Here is a 20,066-nt window from a genome sequence, read left to right on the forward strand (position 1 = left end):
ACTTTAACATTTTATATGTCATTTTAACAGTACAAATCACTTCAATAGTTTGCATATCACTACATTTTATATACCACTTCAACAGTCAATCTACATATCATAACTACATTTTATATACCACTACAACAGTACCAACATATTTATATTACTTTACATATTATTTTAACAATATACAGATATCATATGTAGGGATATTTTTAATGTAAAAATATGGATTTCGTGTTTCTCTTTTTTATTTATACATTGTTTTTTTTTTACTCAATATGTTTTAAATGAATTTAAATCATTAATGAGTTGACATTTTAATACCGGTATGATCCGTTAAACAATGATATTTCTACACATACTATCGATTTTTAAATAAAAGCGAACCTTACTGGTTTTATTTATTTTAAAAATTTATGGGGATGTTTAAACAATCTATTTATCAGTGCAGATGTTCATCATTTCATTGCTCTTAACTGCAGTCACATTTGGAAGAAGGGTGCATGCATAACATATTGGGAATTCAATGGCGGTAATTCGCAGGTACTGGGCATTAGTTTTATTTCATAGTCTAGCTGCTTTTGGCACCCTTAAGAATGGGTATGATAATTTCCAATGGGGAAAGAGACTTCTTGGTAGACTACTTACCACTATAGCCCGGGTCAGTCCTCTTGACTGTGCAGAAGAATGCCTCGTTCGACCTGGTTGTCAATCTTTCAACTATAGACGTTCCATGATTTTCTGTGAATTGAATTATGAAAAGGATGGTAAACAACAACTTTCCGAGGAGACTGGGTGGATATTTAGTCGACGTGAAACATGGCCAATGGTAATATGAATTTTGTTATTTAGCTTCGCTCCTCATATACTTGCTTCTAGTTTTGCTAGATTTTGATTTTCAGTAAAATAGCCATGAAATATAAAATTAACATCTATAACAAGAAGTAAAACCAATTCTTTTAAATGAAAAGCATCTATACACCTTTTTAAATATTTAGCGCATAAGACGTTATTTACGGGGCTGGTAGGACATTGATGTAGAATAGCTTGATGATTTATGTATACGTACATCTACATTTAATTGTTGTAAGTATCAAATAGGGATGTAATATTTTAATAATTATCAATTATATGCACGTTCCTTATTGGATTATATTATCAAATACACAGCATTATGCAACAAAAACCAAAATCTCAATGTATGTGGTCTAAACAAGGAAAAGTAAGAATGCAATTGCAGAATTAGAGAAAAAGATAAAATATTAAAAAATATATGTAAAGAGAGAAAATCAAATATCGAAATCGATTTCAAAATGTTTTTTTTCAAGGAATTTAAGGAAATATCCCAAAAGTATTCATTATTCTTGCCTTTTGAAGGATTACAACTTTTTTCATAGCTTGGCTTATTTTTCAGAAGAATTTAAAAATATACCTAATGACACTGAAATTCGAACTGTGCTGTTGAATGCAAACAATAAAATTGTATACACGCTTTCATTTCTAACCAGGAAATTACTGGATCATGTGCCAGTTCGCGATGTTCTCTAAATGAAACATGCCAAGGATCTTTTCAGAATCACACATGCAAAGTATCACGTATGTTCTTTGTTCATTATTACCTTGATTAATTTCTAGATTAGTTAGAAGGTATTTCTTTCATTAACATGTCTTTCAATTCTGACACTTTCTTAGATGTAATTTAAGATGATTACTATGCCTATTTTGGACTTTTTCAAAAGTAGCAGAAAGGAGTGTTTATGCCCCCGTAATCTAAGATTCGGGGCCATACTGTTTTTGCTCTGTTCGTCCGTCTGTCAGTCTGTCTGTTTGTCCGTCTAATTGATTAGAGCTAACGCTTTCATATTTCACAGGAGTATTTCTTGTGACAAGACCATTGGGTACCAACTTATATAACCTCCTGACATTAGAGTTTGAACCACTTTTGCAAAATTTTACCAACCTTTAACTTTGGCCATTACTCTTGAACTGTTGGTGAAAGGGTTTTCATACATTACATGTGTTTTCCTAGTGACGAATCATTCCCTTGGGTACCAACAACTTTGACCTTTTGACCTTGACTTTGGAGTTTGATCTACTTTTTTAAACTGTTAACCTTGGCCATAACCTTTGAACAGTTGAGGCTAGGGCTTTCATAAGTCACATCTTTATTTGTTAGAAGACTTTTTGTGGTTAAAATATTTTTTTGTCTTGACCTTCGAGTTTGGCGTACATTTGAAAAACTTTTACCTTTGATATAACTTTTGAACAATTGTTGCTATGGCTGTCATATTTCACGTGTATATACCCTGTGACAAGACCTTTCCTTGGGTACCAACAACTTTGACCTTTTGTACTTGACCTTGGAGTTTAACTTACTTTTTCAAAAACACTAACCTAACTTTTGAACGGTTGATGCTAGGGTTTTCATACACCACGTGTATTTCGTGTGACAAGACCTTTCCTTGGGTTCCAATATTTTTACGCTGACATACTTTTGAAAAACTTTAACATTGGCCATAACATTTGAACAGGTAGCGTTGGTGCTATGGCTGTCATATTTCAAATGTGTTTTCCTTGTGACAAGACTTTTCCTTGGGTACAAATATTTTTTACCTTGACCTTGAAGTTTAACATACCTTTGAAGAACTTTAACCCTGACCATAACATTTGAAATATTAGTGGTATGGCTTTAATATTTAATATGTGTATTCCTTGTGACAAAACCTTTCCTTGGGTACCAACAACTTAGACCTTTTTACCATGACCTTAGAGTTTGACCTGCTTTTGAAAAACTTTACCTTCGGACATATTTTTTGAATGGTTGGAGCTAAGGTTTTTAGACTTGTATTCCTTGTGACAAGACCTTTCCTTGTGTACCAACAATTTTGACCTTGGAGTTTAAATAAACCTACTTCTGAAAAACTTTAACTTTGGCAATAAGTTTTGAACGGTTGATGTTATGGTTGTCATAGTTCACAGATGTATTCCTCGTGACAAGACATTTACTAAAGTAACAAGACTTTTTACCTCATGACGTTAAGCATGGAATTTGACCTACCATTAAAAAAATTAATTTTAAACATAATTTCTGAATGGTTGGTACAAAGGCTTTCATATTTCACAGATGTATACCTTTTGACAAGACCTTTTTAGGGTACTAACATTTTTTCTCTTTTCACCCTGATCATGGAATTTCACTTATATTTGAGAAAACTTTAAATTAACATTCGCCATGAAGTGTCATACGGGGGCATCAGTGTTTCACATACACATTTTGTTTTAAATTTCTTTATGAATTACATTATTTTAAAATTCTCAGTTTAGTTTAGTTTATTAGAGTCAAGAGACATTTCATACACACGTAAAATCATTTTAAAACAATTGCATTTAAGTACATATAATGATAAAATTGCCATCAAACGTCTACAATATAATACAAATAATAACTTTAGTTTCAGTAATTTACAAATTGCTTAAAGAACATGTTCTTGGTACAATAGCTCAGTACATACAAAAGTTTTTTTTTTATTACATAATTATACTGAAAGGAAAAAAGAAATGTAGGGTAACATAATATGCGAAAAGTTTCTGACTGCATGGCCGAAATTTACGAAAACTGATCAAAGGGGTGTCTTAGTAGTTGTGCACTCAAGTCCGTGTTCAGAATTACTCAACCGTGAAATGTATGACGTCAAGTAGGAAAAATGGTAAAAGCCAAAAACACGGGTATGTTGATTGTGACAGGTTTGTCAACACATCTTGTAACATCACTTGATGCTCTGAAAATATACACATTGTTTTTCGATATTTAAAGACAATTTGAATTTTTTGTAATCATGGTATGGTTGACGGAAGTTCCATGGAGTCTGGCTATTGCATTGGCTAAGTAAAAAAAAAAACAAGGAAAGAATGAGTAGTTTGTTGTGAATTTTTTTCACCATAGAAAGTCTTATCCGTCGTCAGAGAGGGACTGGAAACATTCCCATTCAATCGTGACGATGACGTTGGCACATAACAACGCTACGTCAAGATTGGGCTATTTACCATGCCATCCACTTACGACCACTTACAGTAGGCAATCATAATCGTTACATTCACCCAAAAACTGAAAGAAACCCATTGTGCGATTTTGGTTTGTGAGCATCAAAGTTACTCGCGCGCGTGTGCGCATATTATGACTATAGTTTTTCAGCATGTTAACCCACGTCCCAATGTAGCCAGAGTTTGTAAACATTCACATTAACCCACTCGACTGGTGTCCGTACAATCTTCTTTTTCTTCAGTTGAACATCTGTGGGGCTAACTGGACGGTAGGGTTTAAAGGCGTCGGAATGTCTAAGCTACTCTCGACCAACTAAGCGCTACCTTGTCGAAATGGTTTAATAATATCCTATGAGAAAGATAAATGCACTTGCATGTATGACCTCCATGCAGAGGAGAATTAAGGCTGTGACAGAGATGCGCGAGGGAGGCATAGGGTATAATGAGAATTTACGATTTTCACTTTTTTTTTGGGGGGGGGGGGGTACCGTCACTTGTGTTTCAATCACTCATGAATCAAAATAGTACTAATGAGATTTTGCTTACTTGTCGAAAAAAGATGAGTTTAAATCTTAGATTACAGTACTTGAAAATACGTTCAAAAATATAACATTAGATTATTTCAAAAGTTTATGCTGCGTTTCTTTTTCCTTTCAGTATATATAATTCTTTAATATTCTGTTTAAGAAGTACATGTAATCGTTATCTGAAGACGCTTTGTTTTCCGATTGTAATTTTTCATGCAGTTTTGATGCAATGTATTATTCTGTTGTTATTTTAGTACCTGACTCACAAAGATTACATATTCTGTTATTTCTTTCAATATTATTACATCTTCCTTGTTCAGTCCTTAAGTTATGTGCCGATATGCATGGCGATTGGTTTTCTGTATTTTAAGGAAGCTCTAAACACTAATGAAAAATGCTTTTTGGGCTTTGAGAAAAATATATCATATAAAGGTACACATATTCAGTGTATCTATATAGGTCATTTTCAACATAGGGTGCCTGCCTTATTTCTGCAGAAAAAAATGTTCAAAGACAATGAACTATTTGAATAGAAATCACTGTTGTTTACTTGCATCGGGAAAATTAATGGAAATAATGTATTTAATTACTTAATCTTCGTCTTTCATAACATTAAGAATACTTTTCTTCATAAAAAATTGTGTCATTAACTGTAGATACTCATTTATACTATTTTTCTTCTAAGGGCAGATCACTGTAACTCAATAAAACTACCCTACAAATAGAACTCTTTAATTAGTGTGCAGTGTTTAGAGCTTCCTTAAATGTATTGGTTTACACAAGTAAGATTTGAGGGTAAAATGTATGACAAGGTGCCTGTTAATTTGACGATTTTACACCTGCTGTCGTATTATTATCTATGTAATAGGTTGCGTCACAATTAGGGATGTCAATTTTACTCGAAAAGCTTAGTAGCCTAAGTCACGCAAGCCGTGTGACCCCCCACTCAAACGCCGTTTGGTGTGAGGCTATCGATTATACAAACGTGTAGGTGACCTAGACTAAAAGCTTAGTCGAATAGTCGGGGGCTTTGTAGCGGACAGTATATGGGAAACTTATGCTGCCTCGCTAGTGAGCTAGCTTTTTAGGTCAATTGAACCACTCAGGTGACCTATTGCTATCTGTTTTCGTCCGTCGTCGTGCGTCGTCCGTCGTGTGTTAACATTTGAACATTTTCAGCTTCTTCTCTGAAACCGCTGAATCAATTTCAGCCAATTTTAGCATATGGCATCTATGTGTGAAGAGGAACAAAATTTGTGAATATCATAGTCCCTGCCCCCCTGGGGCCTGAGGGGTGGGGCTAAAAACCACCAAAATTAATGCAATCTTTAAAAATCTTCTTCTTTACTCCTGGACATCAAGCAGTCAAACTGTTGGCATGATTGTAATAAGCATTGAGTCCTCTACCAAAATTTTGAAATTCATGGCCCCAGGGTCAGGGGTTCTGGTGCTAGGGTGGGGCTATATAAATCATATTATGATAGTGAAAGTGCATTATTTCTTTGAAAATCTTCTTCTCTACTCCTGGGTATTATTGAAACAAATTGAATACATAGTTATGATAAGCAAGGGTGACTCTACCAAATTTGTGAAATTCATGGCCCCAGGGACAGGGGTTCTGGTGCTAGGGCGGGGCTATATAGATGATATTGTGAAAGTGCATTATTTCTTTGAAAATCTTCTTCTCTACTCCTGGGTATTTTTGAAACATATTAAATACATAGTTATGATAAGCAAGAGTGACTCTACCAAAATTGTGAAATTCATGGCCCCAGGGTCAGGGGTTCTGTTGCTGGGGGGGGGGGGGGGGCGCTATATAGATCATATAGTGAAAGTGCATTATTTCTTTGAAAATCTTCTTCTCTACTCCTGGATATTATTGAAACAAATTGAATACATAGTTATGATAAGCAAGAGTGACTCTACCAAAATTGTGAAATTCATAGCCCCAGGGTCAGGGGTTCTGGTGCTAGGGCGGGGCTATATAAATCATATTGTGAAAGTGCATTATTTCTTTGAAAATCTTCTTCTCTACTCCTGGGTATTATTGAAACAAATTAAATACATAGTTATGATAAGCAAGAGTGACTCTACCAAAATTGTGAAATTCATAGCCCCAGGGTCAGGGGTTCTGGTGCTGGGGGGAGGGGGGCTATATAAATCATATTGTGAAAGTGCATTATTTCTTTGAAAATCTTCTTCTCTACTCCTGGGTATTATTGAAACAAATTAAATACATAGTTATGATAAGCATGGGTGACTCTTCCAAAATAGGGATTTTCATGACCCCTGGATCAGGGGTTCTGATGTTAGGGCCAGGCTCTATTTATTATGTAGTGAAAAATTAATGCTTTAAAAATTTTCTTCTCTGCTCCTGGGTATTTTTGAAACAAACAAAGTACATTGTTATGTTAAGCAATGATGCCTCTTCCAAAATTTTGAAATTCGTGGCCCCATGGACAGGGGTTCTGGTTATAGGGTGGGGCTATATAGATCCTATAGTGAAGGTGAATTTTTTGTTTGAAAATCTTCTTCTCTGCCCCTGGCAACAATGTACTTGAAAGGTTAATAGAATAAGAGAATTATGCAAGAATTTTTATTGTATAATAGAAAAAGTATTTTCATAGTTTTAATGATCAGGTAGACTTGTGAGTAATAGATACATGTGTAAATAAAAATGGAGCAAAAATAACTTGTCTTATTAAATGTTCATCAAAGACCAAGAGAGGCCAATGTAAGAGATTTCAACAAGAAATTAAAATAGTACAGAAGCACTGATGGGTTTTTAATATACTGTATAGTGAAAGTGATAAATGGGGAACAGATTAGAATCTAATTTATAAACTGTCAATGAATACTAGATTAATTATTTTGTTGATCCTGATCACCCTATTTTTCTTGCTTTTGGGCAGCAAAGCTTCACCTTTCAGTTCATTTTATACTCTATGGATCCTCTAAATTGTATTATACTCAGGTGACCGTTAAGGCCCTTGGGCCTCTTGTCTAGTGATGCGGTAGTCTCCCTCTATATTAGACAAGTTAAGCAACGCGCCTGTATAAACATTAGATGGGTGACCGCTTCACGTTACAGCTTTATTAGAACGATAGTCGAGTACTCGCTGCGATCTAATTTAATTTTTTAATTCATTTTTCACTGTTTGTCTTTTACAAACTGCTTGTATAATATTTATTTATTATCTACGCTATCAACGTTATACAACCTATTTCTGAATCGTAATTATTTACGTAGCAATAAATATATATTTATCTTATATTTTTTATTTCAAATGTTCACATATATTTAAAAGTTTTCGATTTACAAAATCAATAATTGTTTATGAGAGCCTTGTTTTTCCTAAAGTAAGTGTTGAATTAATATTGTTTGACAGACTGCCATCCAAAAGACTTGGAAAAATTCTCATCTCTCAAGCCATTTAAATCCGATCTCCCTTTGGATTTAAACTCTCTGCATACGATGGAATGTCGAGAAGGGTACACAAAGACGGGGGGAGATGGAAGGGTAAAATGTTTACCCAACGGAAGGTGGAGTGATGTCAATCTACAGTGTGTCGGTAAAATTATAACTTTTCATGTATCTTTACAGTAACATGTTCTTAGCAAAATACGAGAATTATACCTATTTTAAGCTTCATTTCAATCTAGAGGTGGGATTTCTGTAACATAAATTGCCATCAAAAGATCGCAAAGCTTTTATTGAATGAAAAACGAATAATAACCGTAATTCTTAAATTGTAACATATTTTAAAATAACGACCTTGAAACATCACGAAGAAAATGATGTAGTTATTTTGTTCTGTATTCTTATTCTGTACAAATGATGCTGTTATTCTTAGCAAAAATGAATAACGAACATGTACATTCAAACGACTGACGAAAGAACAAACGATATAGAAGACAAAAGAATTGAAACATGAAGGTTTTCATATTAACATTAACAAGAGGCCCGTGAGCCACTTCGCTCACCTGAGCACTATGGCTAGGAAAAAGCTGAAATAAGTTCAGTATTGAAAAGTTTAAATATAAAATATATAAGAGGTCCCAAACAATTAAAGGGTGGGGGGCGTTTTTAACAGACTTGAATCTTCACTTACTGAGGATGCTTCTATATTTCTTTGACTAATCATGGCTTAAGAAAATTTTTGAAGAATATTTTCCAAAAGTTTTATCTTCTATTGTGACCCTGCCCTATATCCTCGGGGGTAAATAATTGATTTAAACAATTTTGATTCTACACTACCTGAAGATGTTAATTTCTGTATTGATATGGCTAATCATTGCTATGCTGTTCTTCAGAAAAGAATATTTATTGATCTATCTTAAATTTTCCGATGCATAAATTTGATCCCCTGTTGTGGCCCCTCCTACCCCCTCCAGTCATTATTTGAACAAACTTGAATCTTCACTACCTTGGGATGGTTCTATTTACTATAATGATTCACTCTGGTTTTTCCGTTCTTAAGAGGAAATTTTTTAAAGATATTTCCTATGTATTCCTATATAAAACTTCGATCACTCACTATGTCAACTCTACCTCCCGGGGTCATGATTTGAAAAAAATTGGATCAAAACTACCTGAGGATGCTTCCATATAAATATAAATCATGACTTTGCTGTTCTTGAGAAGTTCACCTTCGGCTCAGGTAAGCTAAAAAGGGAGGAAAATATTTCCGAGAGAAAATCTTGCATTAGCGGGAGTTCAGTGAACCTTTTCGCAAAAATATCTTTTGAATAATTATGGAAAATAATTATGAAAATGTCCACTCCTTCTTCAAGAATTAAATCTATAGAAGATTAAAAAAATATTTCTATTACATTTGAATACTACGCAAAAATACTTAAGGAAAAATATGCTTATAAAACAGAAAAGTTACAGAGTGCGACTTTTTATCTTAGTTGTAAGATGCTCTTTCATGTGAAAAGGGCTGCGGATTTAGAAGAAGAAGAAATCCTCAGTATTTTCAACAACATGAGTTCGCATTTTAAACTTTGCTAGCAATATAATTATAACAAGATGTGTTTGTGAAATACTGATGCCGTATGGCTTCTTGAAAGGCTAAGGTTAAAGTTTTTCAAATGTACTAGTAGGTCAAACTCAAAGGTTAAGGTCAAGAGGTAAAAAATATGTTGGTACCCAAAGATATGTCTTGTTGCTTAGGTCATACTTGAAGGTCAAGGTCAAGACATCAAAAATATTAGCACCAAAGGAAAGATCTTGTCACAAGAATGCTTAAGTGAAATATGAAAGACCATACACCAACCGTTATGGGCTAGGTTCAGGTATTTAAAAATGAAGGTGAAATTCAAAGGTCAAGAGGTCAAAAATATTGGTACCAAAAGAAAGGTCTTTTTACAAGGAATATATTATTGATATATGAAAGCCCTAGAACCAACATTTATAGGCAAGATTACAGTTTTCTTGAATATAGGTCAAACTCAAAGGTCAAGGTCAAGAGGTCAATAGTGTTGATACCCAAAGAAAGGTCTTGTCACAAGAAGTATACCCGTGTTGTATGAAAGGCCTAGCACTAACCATTCAAAGGTTATGGCCAAGGCTGATTTCTTTTCAAAAGTAGGTCATTAAACTCCAAGGTCAAAATTAGAATGTTTGAACCAAACAAAGGTCTTGTCACATGAAATACATACTATGTGTAATATAAAGCCCTAGCACAAACCATTCAAATGTTATGATCAAGGTTAAAGATGAGGTTGATATTAATCTAGTAAATGTCAGTCTATCTTGATGTAAAACGTGATAAAGCTCTTCAAGTATTGTTCTGAATTTGAAGAAACAATATAATGTCCATCGCTTTTGGATACTTTGCGCGTACTTTTATAAAATTCGACAAATATAACAGTAATGGTCTATCACAAACGGAAAATGTTTTGATGCATTAACTTATTAATTTTTTCATACATGTATTACATGAATCTTTTTTAAATTCTTTTGGAAGATGAAAAACTTCGATACAAGTGCATAAAACGTCCAAGCTCTACAAGAAAATACAGATGGCAAGGAGGAAAGGTACATTATAACACATGAAAAAATCTGTATCACATACAATATCAACCTGGGATTCAAATATCAGGCCGATGGCCATGTATTGTTGTTTTTATTATGCATGTGTATTTGAAAGTAGTTTCCACAATTCAATATGCATTTTTCGATGATTGAAAATGTGTTTTTGTTAAATGTTTCTCTTCATTTTATCTAAAGGTAATCAATTTTTACTAATATGTTAGTTAATCGATGGAAATTTAAAAATGATTTTTCCTCTCAAAAGAGTCCTTGCTATTCGCTTTACATTCATTTCCACGCGGAAAAGATCCGAGGTTCTCCGAAAAAAAATATACAGATAAGGTTTTCCTAAATGGTGCAATAAATGGTGTTATAAAGGATGTGATAAATTGTGTTATAAAGGGTGTGATAAAGGATGTGATAAATGGTGTTATAAAGGGTGTGATAAAGGGTTGATAAAGGGTGAAATAAAGGGTGTGATAAATGGTGTTATAAAGGGTGTGATAAGGGTGAAATAAAGGGTGTGATAAATGGTGAAATAAGGTGTGATAAATGGTGTAATAACACGTGTGATAAATGGTGTAAAAAAGGTGTGATAAATGGTGTAATATAAAGGGTGATAATATATATAGGCTGTGTAATGAATGGCAAGTCCCTAAGAAAATGGCCAATATAGCAGGTACATTTTCAAATAAATGGTTTACATTTGTAAAAACTGATAACTAATTGTGGAAAACCTTTGCAGGTACACGTACAAAATATTTAGAAAATTTATATACTTGATAATATTAATGAATAAATTAAAAATACAAGCCATGAGACAATTAAGTTTATCACTCAATCGGAAAAGATTTCGACTTTTTTCCGATTGTATTGTCATAATCCATTAAAACTCTAAATAATGTTAAATTATAAATAAATTCAAGAGCATTTCACTATTCGGAGTTGAGATACTCTTAAGGCTTGTTTCTTGTTTGCATTTTTTTTAAAGAAATATCTATGTTTGATACATAATTATTTGTTAAATAGTGTGGAACAATATCCCAATCGTTAATGATTGCCTCAGTTCCAATTTTATATCCTATATCATTAAAAACAGGTATATTATTTTTTTAACGATAAATGAATCCGCCTGAAAAATGAATTGCCTTTGGATAAAATGACGATAACCCATTATTCAATAAAGAGATTAAGAACAAATGTTCAATGTTTAATACCATTTATATTTAAACTGTGGGTGCTATTTTCAATCAAATAATAAAAGCAGCAATCCATGGCAAAATTTGTATCATACCCCATATCAACTCTCGACCAATTACAGCCTTCTGGCCTTCAGCCCACGGGTTGGTCTTGGGGTCTCGGGTTGATATAGAAGTAATACAGATTTTTTTTCAAGTATTATACTATTTTATGCATGAAATTAAAAAAAAAAACAGCACAATTCATGCAGATTTTACGGAACTTTTTTTTTTATCAATAAACAGCAACCTACGTACCCGACTATATATATATATATATATATATATATATATATATATATATATATATATATATATATATATATATATATATACACCTGCATATACTTAATTGAAAAAAGCGGACACATAAAACTAATATATACATGTAAATATTGGCTTATACATGTTAAATGTATATCTGTCACGCTAAAAAAAATGGAACTGACAATAAAGATAAAAATGTTGCCATGCCACTACTTTATTGCAGTACTTAAAATTACAGATCTCAACAATCCCTGGAATAATTTTAGAGTGACCCCCTCCCCGTACATACTTTAACTGGTTCTGATAAATAGACAAGTCAAATATTCTCCACGGATAATTTATAAGGCTGTTAATATCGTTATGCTCCAATAGTGCAGTGTTATTGATAATGTTCAGTGCGGGACTTAAAACCGACTCAATATTTTGTCTCGCAATAAAATGTTAATCAGGTCGATCTTCGACATTTACAAAGTATGATCGCTTTGATCAGTTATATCGAGATTATTTGGGGGGGGGGGGGGGGACAAAATGAATGTTCTTATATGATGTTTTATTACTGTCTAAAAGATTTATTTGGGATCTGTACTAAATTAAACTTGTTATTTAAAAAAAAATTAATGTTACAAATATATTGGCAATCCAAAAAAAAAAAAAATAATAATTAGGCGAGAAGCACCACTCGCATAAGGAAATTAATCGCTTTTATTTTGTTTGATATGGGTTTGTGATACAGATTTTGCCATGCATTGCATATTCTCTATATTCTGTATGTCATATGGATGGCTTATGGATGGCTTATTTTGTATACATAATAACACATTTGTAAACATTATAACAAGATATTATTTTCCATGAATAAAATCAAATGAAGTGCTCGCCATTGAATTAATTGACTACAATTAATGTACAGAATAAATGCGAAGGCCTTGGTGGATATCTGGCTGAGATTGAATCTCTCCGAGAATGGGAATTGATCAAGAAAATAAAAAGCGGTAAATAAAATTACTAATTCCTTTTTGAGACTTGCATTTTCTTCAATTTATTAAGTATCTTTACAGGAGTTCAAAATAATACATTAGAAATTTGATTCTTCGTATTGACATCAAACAAGCGTTATTCTGCTTTACTCATCTAATTACGATAATTATAAAACAGTATCTTTTTAGAAAACTGTTCCGGGTCATTGGGCCCCTGGTGGATAGGAGGAAAGGATCGTAAATGGATAAGATCTGGGCAGGCAATTGATCACAGCTTTATACAATGGATAAATCGGGACAATCAGGGTCAGTGTTTACTTGTCGTGGAGGAGGGATGGAAGTTTTTCGAGTGCACGGCCGGAGACAAAGATATCATTTGTGAAAAGGATGGTGTGTTTTGAAATTTTAAAAAAGGAATTGTTATGTGGAACATATTTTTAAATTTCGAATTGAATTTAATTTTTTCTAATAATCTCAATTTGCTTATTCATTTTAGATTTGAGGGTTAAATTGTGAAATCTTTTTTTTTCTCGCCCTCTATTTAATTGTACATTATGATAAATATTCCTCTATCACTCTCTTACATGAACTTATCCACGGATTTTTTTTTTCCATTACGGTAAATGTATGATTCGTAAAACTATGTATGCAAACAAATAAAAAACATACCACACATTTATCTTTATTCATGTATATCTTTAATATTGTCATTGCAGGTAACACCCTATAATGATTTTTTAATCAAATTTTAAATACACTTTTTTGCTTAGCACAATCTCTGATTTTTTTTTCTACGCACAATTTTAATGTTTCTGGTATTATATAATGGCCAAAATGTGCAAATAAATTAAAAGCAAAGCCACGCAGCATGATCCCGATGTTTAACTATTTTTCAAAATACCTTATAATATGAAGTATCAGCATAAAATGTTAAAGTATCAACATATATGTTCAAAAAAAAAAAAAAAAAAAAAATTGAAAAACACTCATTTTTCAAGGCATATGAATCATGATATACTTTTCAGTTTAAGTACTTCAAAATAGTTTCTGTCTTTGTCTATTACTTTAAAATTACTTTCTTTGTCTCGCAGTTAATTTAACAAGTAGTCTTTAGACTATTTTGAAAATCATGGATTTTAAAGCCGGTTGATTGAATTTCTCCCCTCCTCGTGAATGGCCAAGGGGGGGGGGGGGCTTTTGGAGCTTCCTGTCCAAGTACGATTCGATCAAGTTTGGCACAAAATGTGAATCACATATTAGGTATAGTCATTTATAAAATGTATGAGAAAAAACGAAAATTAAACGACAGGAATTTTTTGGAGGGGGGGGGATGTGTTGTACATCCTTAACTTAAAAAAAGGTAATTAAACATGATTTTATTTCATTTTGCTACCCATATCAAAGTTTCTTATCTTCTGTAACAGTTTACTCCTGACATTCTTAAAAAGTAATCAGCTTCACACTTCCAGCGTAAAAAAACACCATTATTGAAAATATCCACACATGATTCTGCCTTTTTTTTTTTATTATCTTCAGGTTTCTTTTTAAATCTGCTTTAATTGATCTTGCTTCATGCGATAGAGTTCCATCTTGGAGCTATGTATCACATCGATTAACTCCGTGCTCATACATCCACCTCCCAAAAAGAAAGAAAATGATTTTTATGCAAAGTTCTGCCAAGCTGCCATATTTTAATTATTTTATTTTTTTAAATTAATTAATTAATTTATTTATTTACATAACGGGGGTGGGGGTGGGTGGGTGACGCAGTAGAAGCCCCCAGCGGGTGCAGGGCAAAGCCCTGGTAGGGGTCCGGGGGCAAAGCCCAAGAAGCTGACGAATTCTTGCTGTAAATAAGAGTTATTTCCTTGATTTTAGGAAAATGGACATATAAGTTCTACATATAAAAATTCAAACCCGGGAGGTTGGGGCGCCGGCGCTGGGTCCGCCTTTGATTTGACTGGCACTTCTCCACTTTTTTCAAACTGGACTGAAATTCTAATGGATTCACGCGACCCAGTACAGTGTAAAAAAAAAAGAGCTCTCTCTCCTAAAGTAAATATATGTGTATTTTCGCCAATTTAAGATGAAATATTTTTTATTAAAAATACGTATGCTACCTGATTGCCACACCGCTGCTCAAGGATAAAGAAAAAAATATGTGTGGTAGTCCTAGATTAGTTTGCACATTTTGAATGATATACGTCTGAGTTTCGAGAAAGAATCCACTTAATTCTATGTTCACGAGGCCAGGAGTTACATGTTGCTCCATCTAAGAAAATTTATTGTGTCTAACTGAAAATGTTGAAAGTGCATCTTAACTGTGTGATGAATTTTGTGATCCGCCCAGCGACTGCCTTTACACACTGATTGTTTATGACGTCAAATAATGAGAGTTGACGTCATATTGCAACAGACGGCGTTCAGGAACATTTGTAAGGTAGTACTATCTTGTTTATTTCTCCAAGTATCTGTAGCAAGAAAAAAATATCTTGCATAGACCTTGTGTAATTTTTATATATAATTTATGACCTAATTATGAAACACATTCGAACTATATGGAAATGTGCATTAATTTTAGGATATTTGTTTACTAGTCGTAAGTCCTTAGGCCGAGGTCCAGAGACGACCATAAATTTATAAAGTTCTACAAGAAAGGGAGGTGGTAAAGTCAGATAATTTACTTTCATGCTCTCGCAGGACAGAATATATATTGCAATGATGACCAGGCAGAAAATTAATTAACTTCCCTAAAAACAAATTGACAAGGAAAGAGGAAGGGGAAATATTCCCTAGGCTAAGGCAATCAGCAATCTTCGGCTGACATACAAAATATTGTGTGAGGTACGATCCACCCGAGGAGCTCCGAGTGATGCTTAGCCATTTGATTCTGAACGGGGGGGGGGGGGCAAATAAATAATCTGTCCTCGAAAAAGTAAGTTGAAAATAATCTGTCCTTAACAGGCAAGAAAATAAATAATCTGTTCTTGACTTGTAAAACTTTGACTTTTGCTCCCCCCCCTTTTTTTTTTTTTGCTTGTCAAACTTTTTTTCCAGTGAAGAAGACAATGAATAATCTCTCCTTAATCATGCTGAAAATAAATAACCTGTCCTTGACTGGTATGAGAATAAATACTCTGAGTCAAAATATTTTGCAAGCCCTCCTTCCCCCGAATCAAATGGTCGCCCCCTAATCCCCAAATCCTAAACCTCTGTAGGCCCTAGATCTAACTCATACTCCGTAGGAAAAGGGGGTAGGTACAACCAGTCCATGTCACGGGTCATATTTTTTTTATTTCCAATGGAGATATACTTGTAGTATTTATTGTGAACATTTGTGAGTTCTAACAGTTAAGCCTATCACCCCCCCCCCCCTTCTTATATATATATATATATATATATATATATATATATATATATATATATATATATATATATATATATATATATATATATATATTAGGGATGTCAACGAATAGTCGACTATTCGACCATCAGTCGAATGGACCGACGATCGAATAATGAAACGACATTCGAATATTATTATAATTAAACAAGCTTAAAAAGATTGGTGAGCTAGCGCTGTAGCATAATAAAATACAGAAGAAGATATCCCAACCATTTGTTTAATTTGCTGAATTGATTAATTATTAATAGGAAGGCAGATTGGTGGTTGAGTTTGTGGGGGGGGGGGGGGGTCACAATTCAGAATGGTGGATCTAAGAGTGTGCTTCACGTCGGCAATGGCACAACTCCTAACTGTGCTTTAAGCATTCTGTATTTTACTGTAATTTCAATTTCGAGGTGAAAAATAAAAGGTCAGTAGAACCAATGAGCACCTTCTAGCCTTTCCGGCAAGCTCGGAAAACATATCCGAGGTTGCCGCGGTTTTTCGAGCTTGCCGGAAAGATCTATGAAGGTAGATTAGAAAGGCTATGTATTCATTACAACTTTAGAAATAACAGTCTTGGTTTTATAAGACCCGAGTTACTGTTACTTTTTGTTCATTTACGTGCAGGTTAGACAACAGAACACGAAACTTCAGATCATATGTATTTTCAGATGATAAACACTAAATTGCCATGTCTCTCCGACATACTTTGAAAAAGATTTTTGTTTTTGTTGTTGTTTTTTCCGAGCTTGCCGGAATTATCCACTAAGATGGTAAAACTGTAAGGAAAGCTAGATGTCTAGAATCTTGGCATTATATGGCCAAATTTTTTCTTGTACTTTTATGTGTAAGTTAGACAATAAATTTAAAAAAAAATTGAGAATCCGGATCTAGACTGGTATTGACTGTCTCTAACGTACGAAATGTATATCGCGCATATCAGACAGGAAAGGCCAGTGTAAATTCGGATCATTTCTATTTTTGTATGACAAAACGAAATTGTTATCGTACAGTCTATCTACAGTAGTTTTCCCAGAATGCCCGTGAAGTCGAGCATGCGTATAATTTCAGAAATATAGACTAACGTAGTTGCTAGCGCTCTCGAGCGCTAGCAATAAATGCAATAAATGAGTAACTGAGAAAATGTCTTTCCTCAGAGACAGGCGATAAGATAATTTTTCTAAACAAAAAAGCGGTTGTTTTTCCCTGTACGTATAGAAATACTGTTATGTACTTATAAATGCTTCACTAATGCGAGAAGTTGCCAGTAACGGCCTGTGTTGTTTTTGTAATAAATTACTAATATACTGGGCTTTGTTTGTAAGAATATTAAATGGATGTATACCATGTACCAATTATCTTTTGTTATCTCAAGATTGCTCAAATGCAAGGAACAAACCATAGCTGTGACATGTTTTGACACTTCGATAATTATTACATTTATTATTAAAACAATTCGCTTACATTTTAAACTGTTTAAGGACATTTTGATAACCAGAGCAATGAATAATTGAATAAGCAGTATCTAACTGTTTAACAATTTCATAGGCACTTGACATGTAAAAAGTGTGAGGTTAACCCCCCCCCCCATTTATTTCAAAATAAGCTTTAAAAAATATCGGCTGTCAATTTTTTGATGCTTACTAAAATAAAAACTGACTGCATGACTGTACAGACCGATTACTGATTTCTGCTGAAATCATACATTTTGGAGAATTAGGTTTCTAAATTTATTTCATATAATCATGCTATCCACGCGTTACGTTGTATTACTTTTGTATTACTTTTGATGGTACTTTTTAAATATATTTAAGTAAAAGGGTTTTTGAGTTATAAATACGTCATGTAGCAGTGAAGTTTGAAAAAAAAAATTTTCAGAAAATGTTCCGAATATTCGACTATCGTTCGAATAATGCAATCGAATAATTGACTAAGGAAAATAAATATTTTGACATCCCTAATATGCCTAATATATATATATATATATATATATATATATATATATATATATATATATATATATATATATATATATATATATATATATATATATATATATATATTACATTTTCAACAGTGAAATACTGTGATTTATTTATTGAATAAAAGTGATATTCTCTCACAGTGTGAAAGGATACCAAAATGATATTCTCTCACAGTGTGAAAGGATATCAAAGTAAGTAAAAAATAATTTCTGGCCTGTCATAAGATAGAGATAGTAGCTAAGCATCTTGATAGAGCTAAAACTGGAAATTTCTTACCAAATATGTTGCTAAAATCCATGCTATGTGATGTTTTCTGCATGCTAAGCTATGACGTCTCAACCGCTCAACTATGACGTCAAGCCTATGACACTGTGTTAAGAAAAGACAGAGGCAAAGGGAAAATCAAAGAAAATGTAATAAACAGAAAATTCAATGTTTTGTAGATGAATATGGAATTTATTTCACTCGTGAGACAGGATTTTTTGATATTTTCACTCGTGCTTCGCACTCGTGAAAATATCAAAAAATCCTGTCCCACTCGTGAAATAAATTTCATATTCATCTACAAAACTTTGAATATCCTCTATTTATATATATATATATATATATATATATATATATATATATATATATATATATATATATATATATATATATATATATATATAGATAGATAGATAGATAGATAGATAGATAGATAGATAGATAGATAGATAGATAGATAGATAGATAGATATTTTATCATATTTACAACATGATCATAACATTATTGATTTATTTATGACTTCAGATTAAATTTCTATCTTTGATGCTTGTGACACCAAACCCACTTTTAACTGTTTTTGTTTATTGAATAGATCAAACTGTATAAGCGGGAAATCAAAGAATTTTTTTTATCAGACCTAAACGAGACATGTACACTTACAGTAGTCCAAAGTATCCAAAGTGGCAATTAAAGTGAAACAAGAATAACTTTAGGGTTTCTTTTTGGTTTACGACAGTTTCTCTTTACAGTCATAACCTTTTTATTTAAATAAATTCAAAGAAGACACAACACTCTTTGTTTACACTTTGTTTATTTATTTATTTCTTTTTATCATTATTTTTTTTTTACATTTAAATATCTACACTGTAAAGATATTATGCTCTAGTAAAGGGTTCTAGGATGACATTCAATTCATGAATTTTTCCCAGACAGATATCTCCAATATTTCAACTTCCAAAGAAAATACCCCCGCCAAGCTGAGTCCCGTTTTTCTGAAATTTGTAGTTAAACTTAAGCAGAAGCATATGTACTTGATGACTGATTTATTTATAAGCATATGTACGTGATTGAATGATTTACTTATAGGCATATGTACGTGATGAATAATTTTCTTTTAAGCATATGTACGTGATGAATGATTTACTTACAAGCATATGTACGTAATGAACGATTTACTTATAAGCATATATATGTGATGAATGATTTACTTATATTATAAGCAGGTGTACGCGATGAACGATTTACTTATAATGTACGCGATGAACGATTTACTTACAAGCATATATACGCGATAAACGATTTACTTATAAGCATGTGTACGTGATGTATGATTAACTTATAAGCATAAGCATG

At 32.9% G+C, this 20,066-nt stretch overlaps 3 protein-coding genes across 3 annotated transcripts in view; all 3 read left to right on the forward strand.

Moving 5' to 3' along the window:
* The window catches only part of LOC133194003 (zinc finger MYND domain-containing protein 11-like), a 187,921-nt gene that overhangs the window by 122,410 nt on the left and 45,445 nt on the right, over positions 1–20,066 (forward strand). The gene's annotated exons all lie outside the window — the stretch shown is intronic.
* LOC133193610 (uncharacterized) lies at positions 1,499–13,493 on the forward strand. Its single transcript, XM_061329571.1, has 5 exons — positions 1,499–1,581; positions 7,943–8,125; positions 10,526–10,596; positions 13,006–13,087; positions 13,262–13,493. The coding sequence occupies exons 2-5, from the start codon at positions 8,029–8,031 to the stop codon at positions 13,471–13,473; spliced, it is 462 nt and encodes a 153-aa protein (XP_061185555.1). The 5' UTR covers positions 1,499–1,581; positions 7,943–8,028; the 3' UTR covers positions 13,474–13,493.
* LOC133194001 (uncharacterized) overlaps positions 15,483–20,066 on the forward strand; it is a 163,464-nt gene continuing 158,880 nt past the window's right edge. The window contains exon 1 of the mRNA XM_061329912.1: positions 15,483–15,512. The gene's annotated coding sequence lies outside the window, so the exon portion shown is untranslated. The remainder of the gene's footprint in view (positions 15,513–20,066) is intronic.

This window comes from Saccostrea echinata, unplaced genomic scaffold, assembly GCF_033153115.1.
Source record: "Saccostrea echinata isolate AGI-Se365-2 ecotype Australia unplaced genomic scaffold, CSIRO_AGI_Sech_v1 ptg000028l, whole genome shotgun sequence".
Taxonomy (NCBI): Eukaryota; Metazoa; Mollusca; class Bivalvia; order Ostreida; family Ostreidae; genus Saccostrea; species Saccostrea echinata.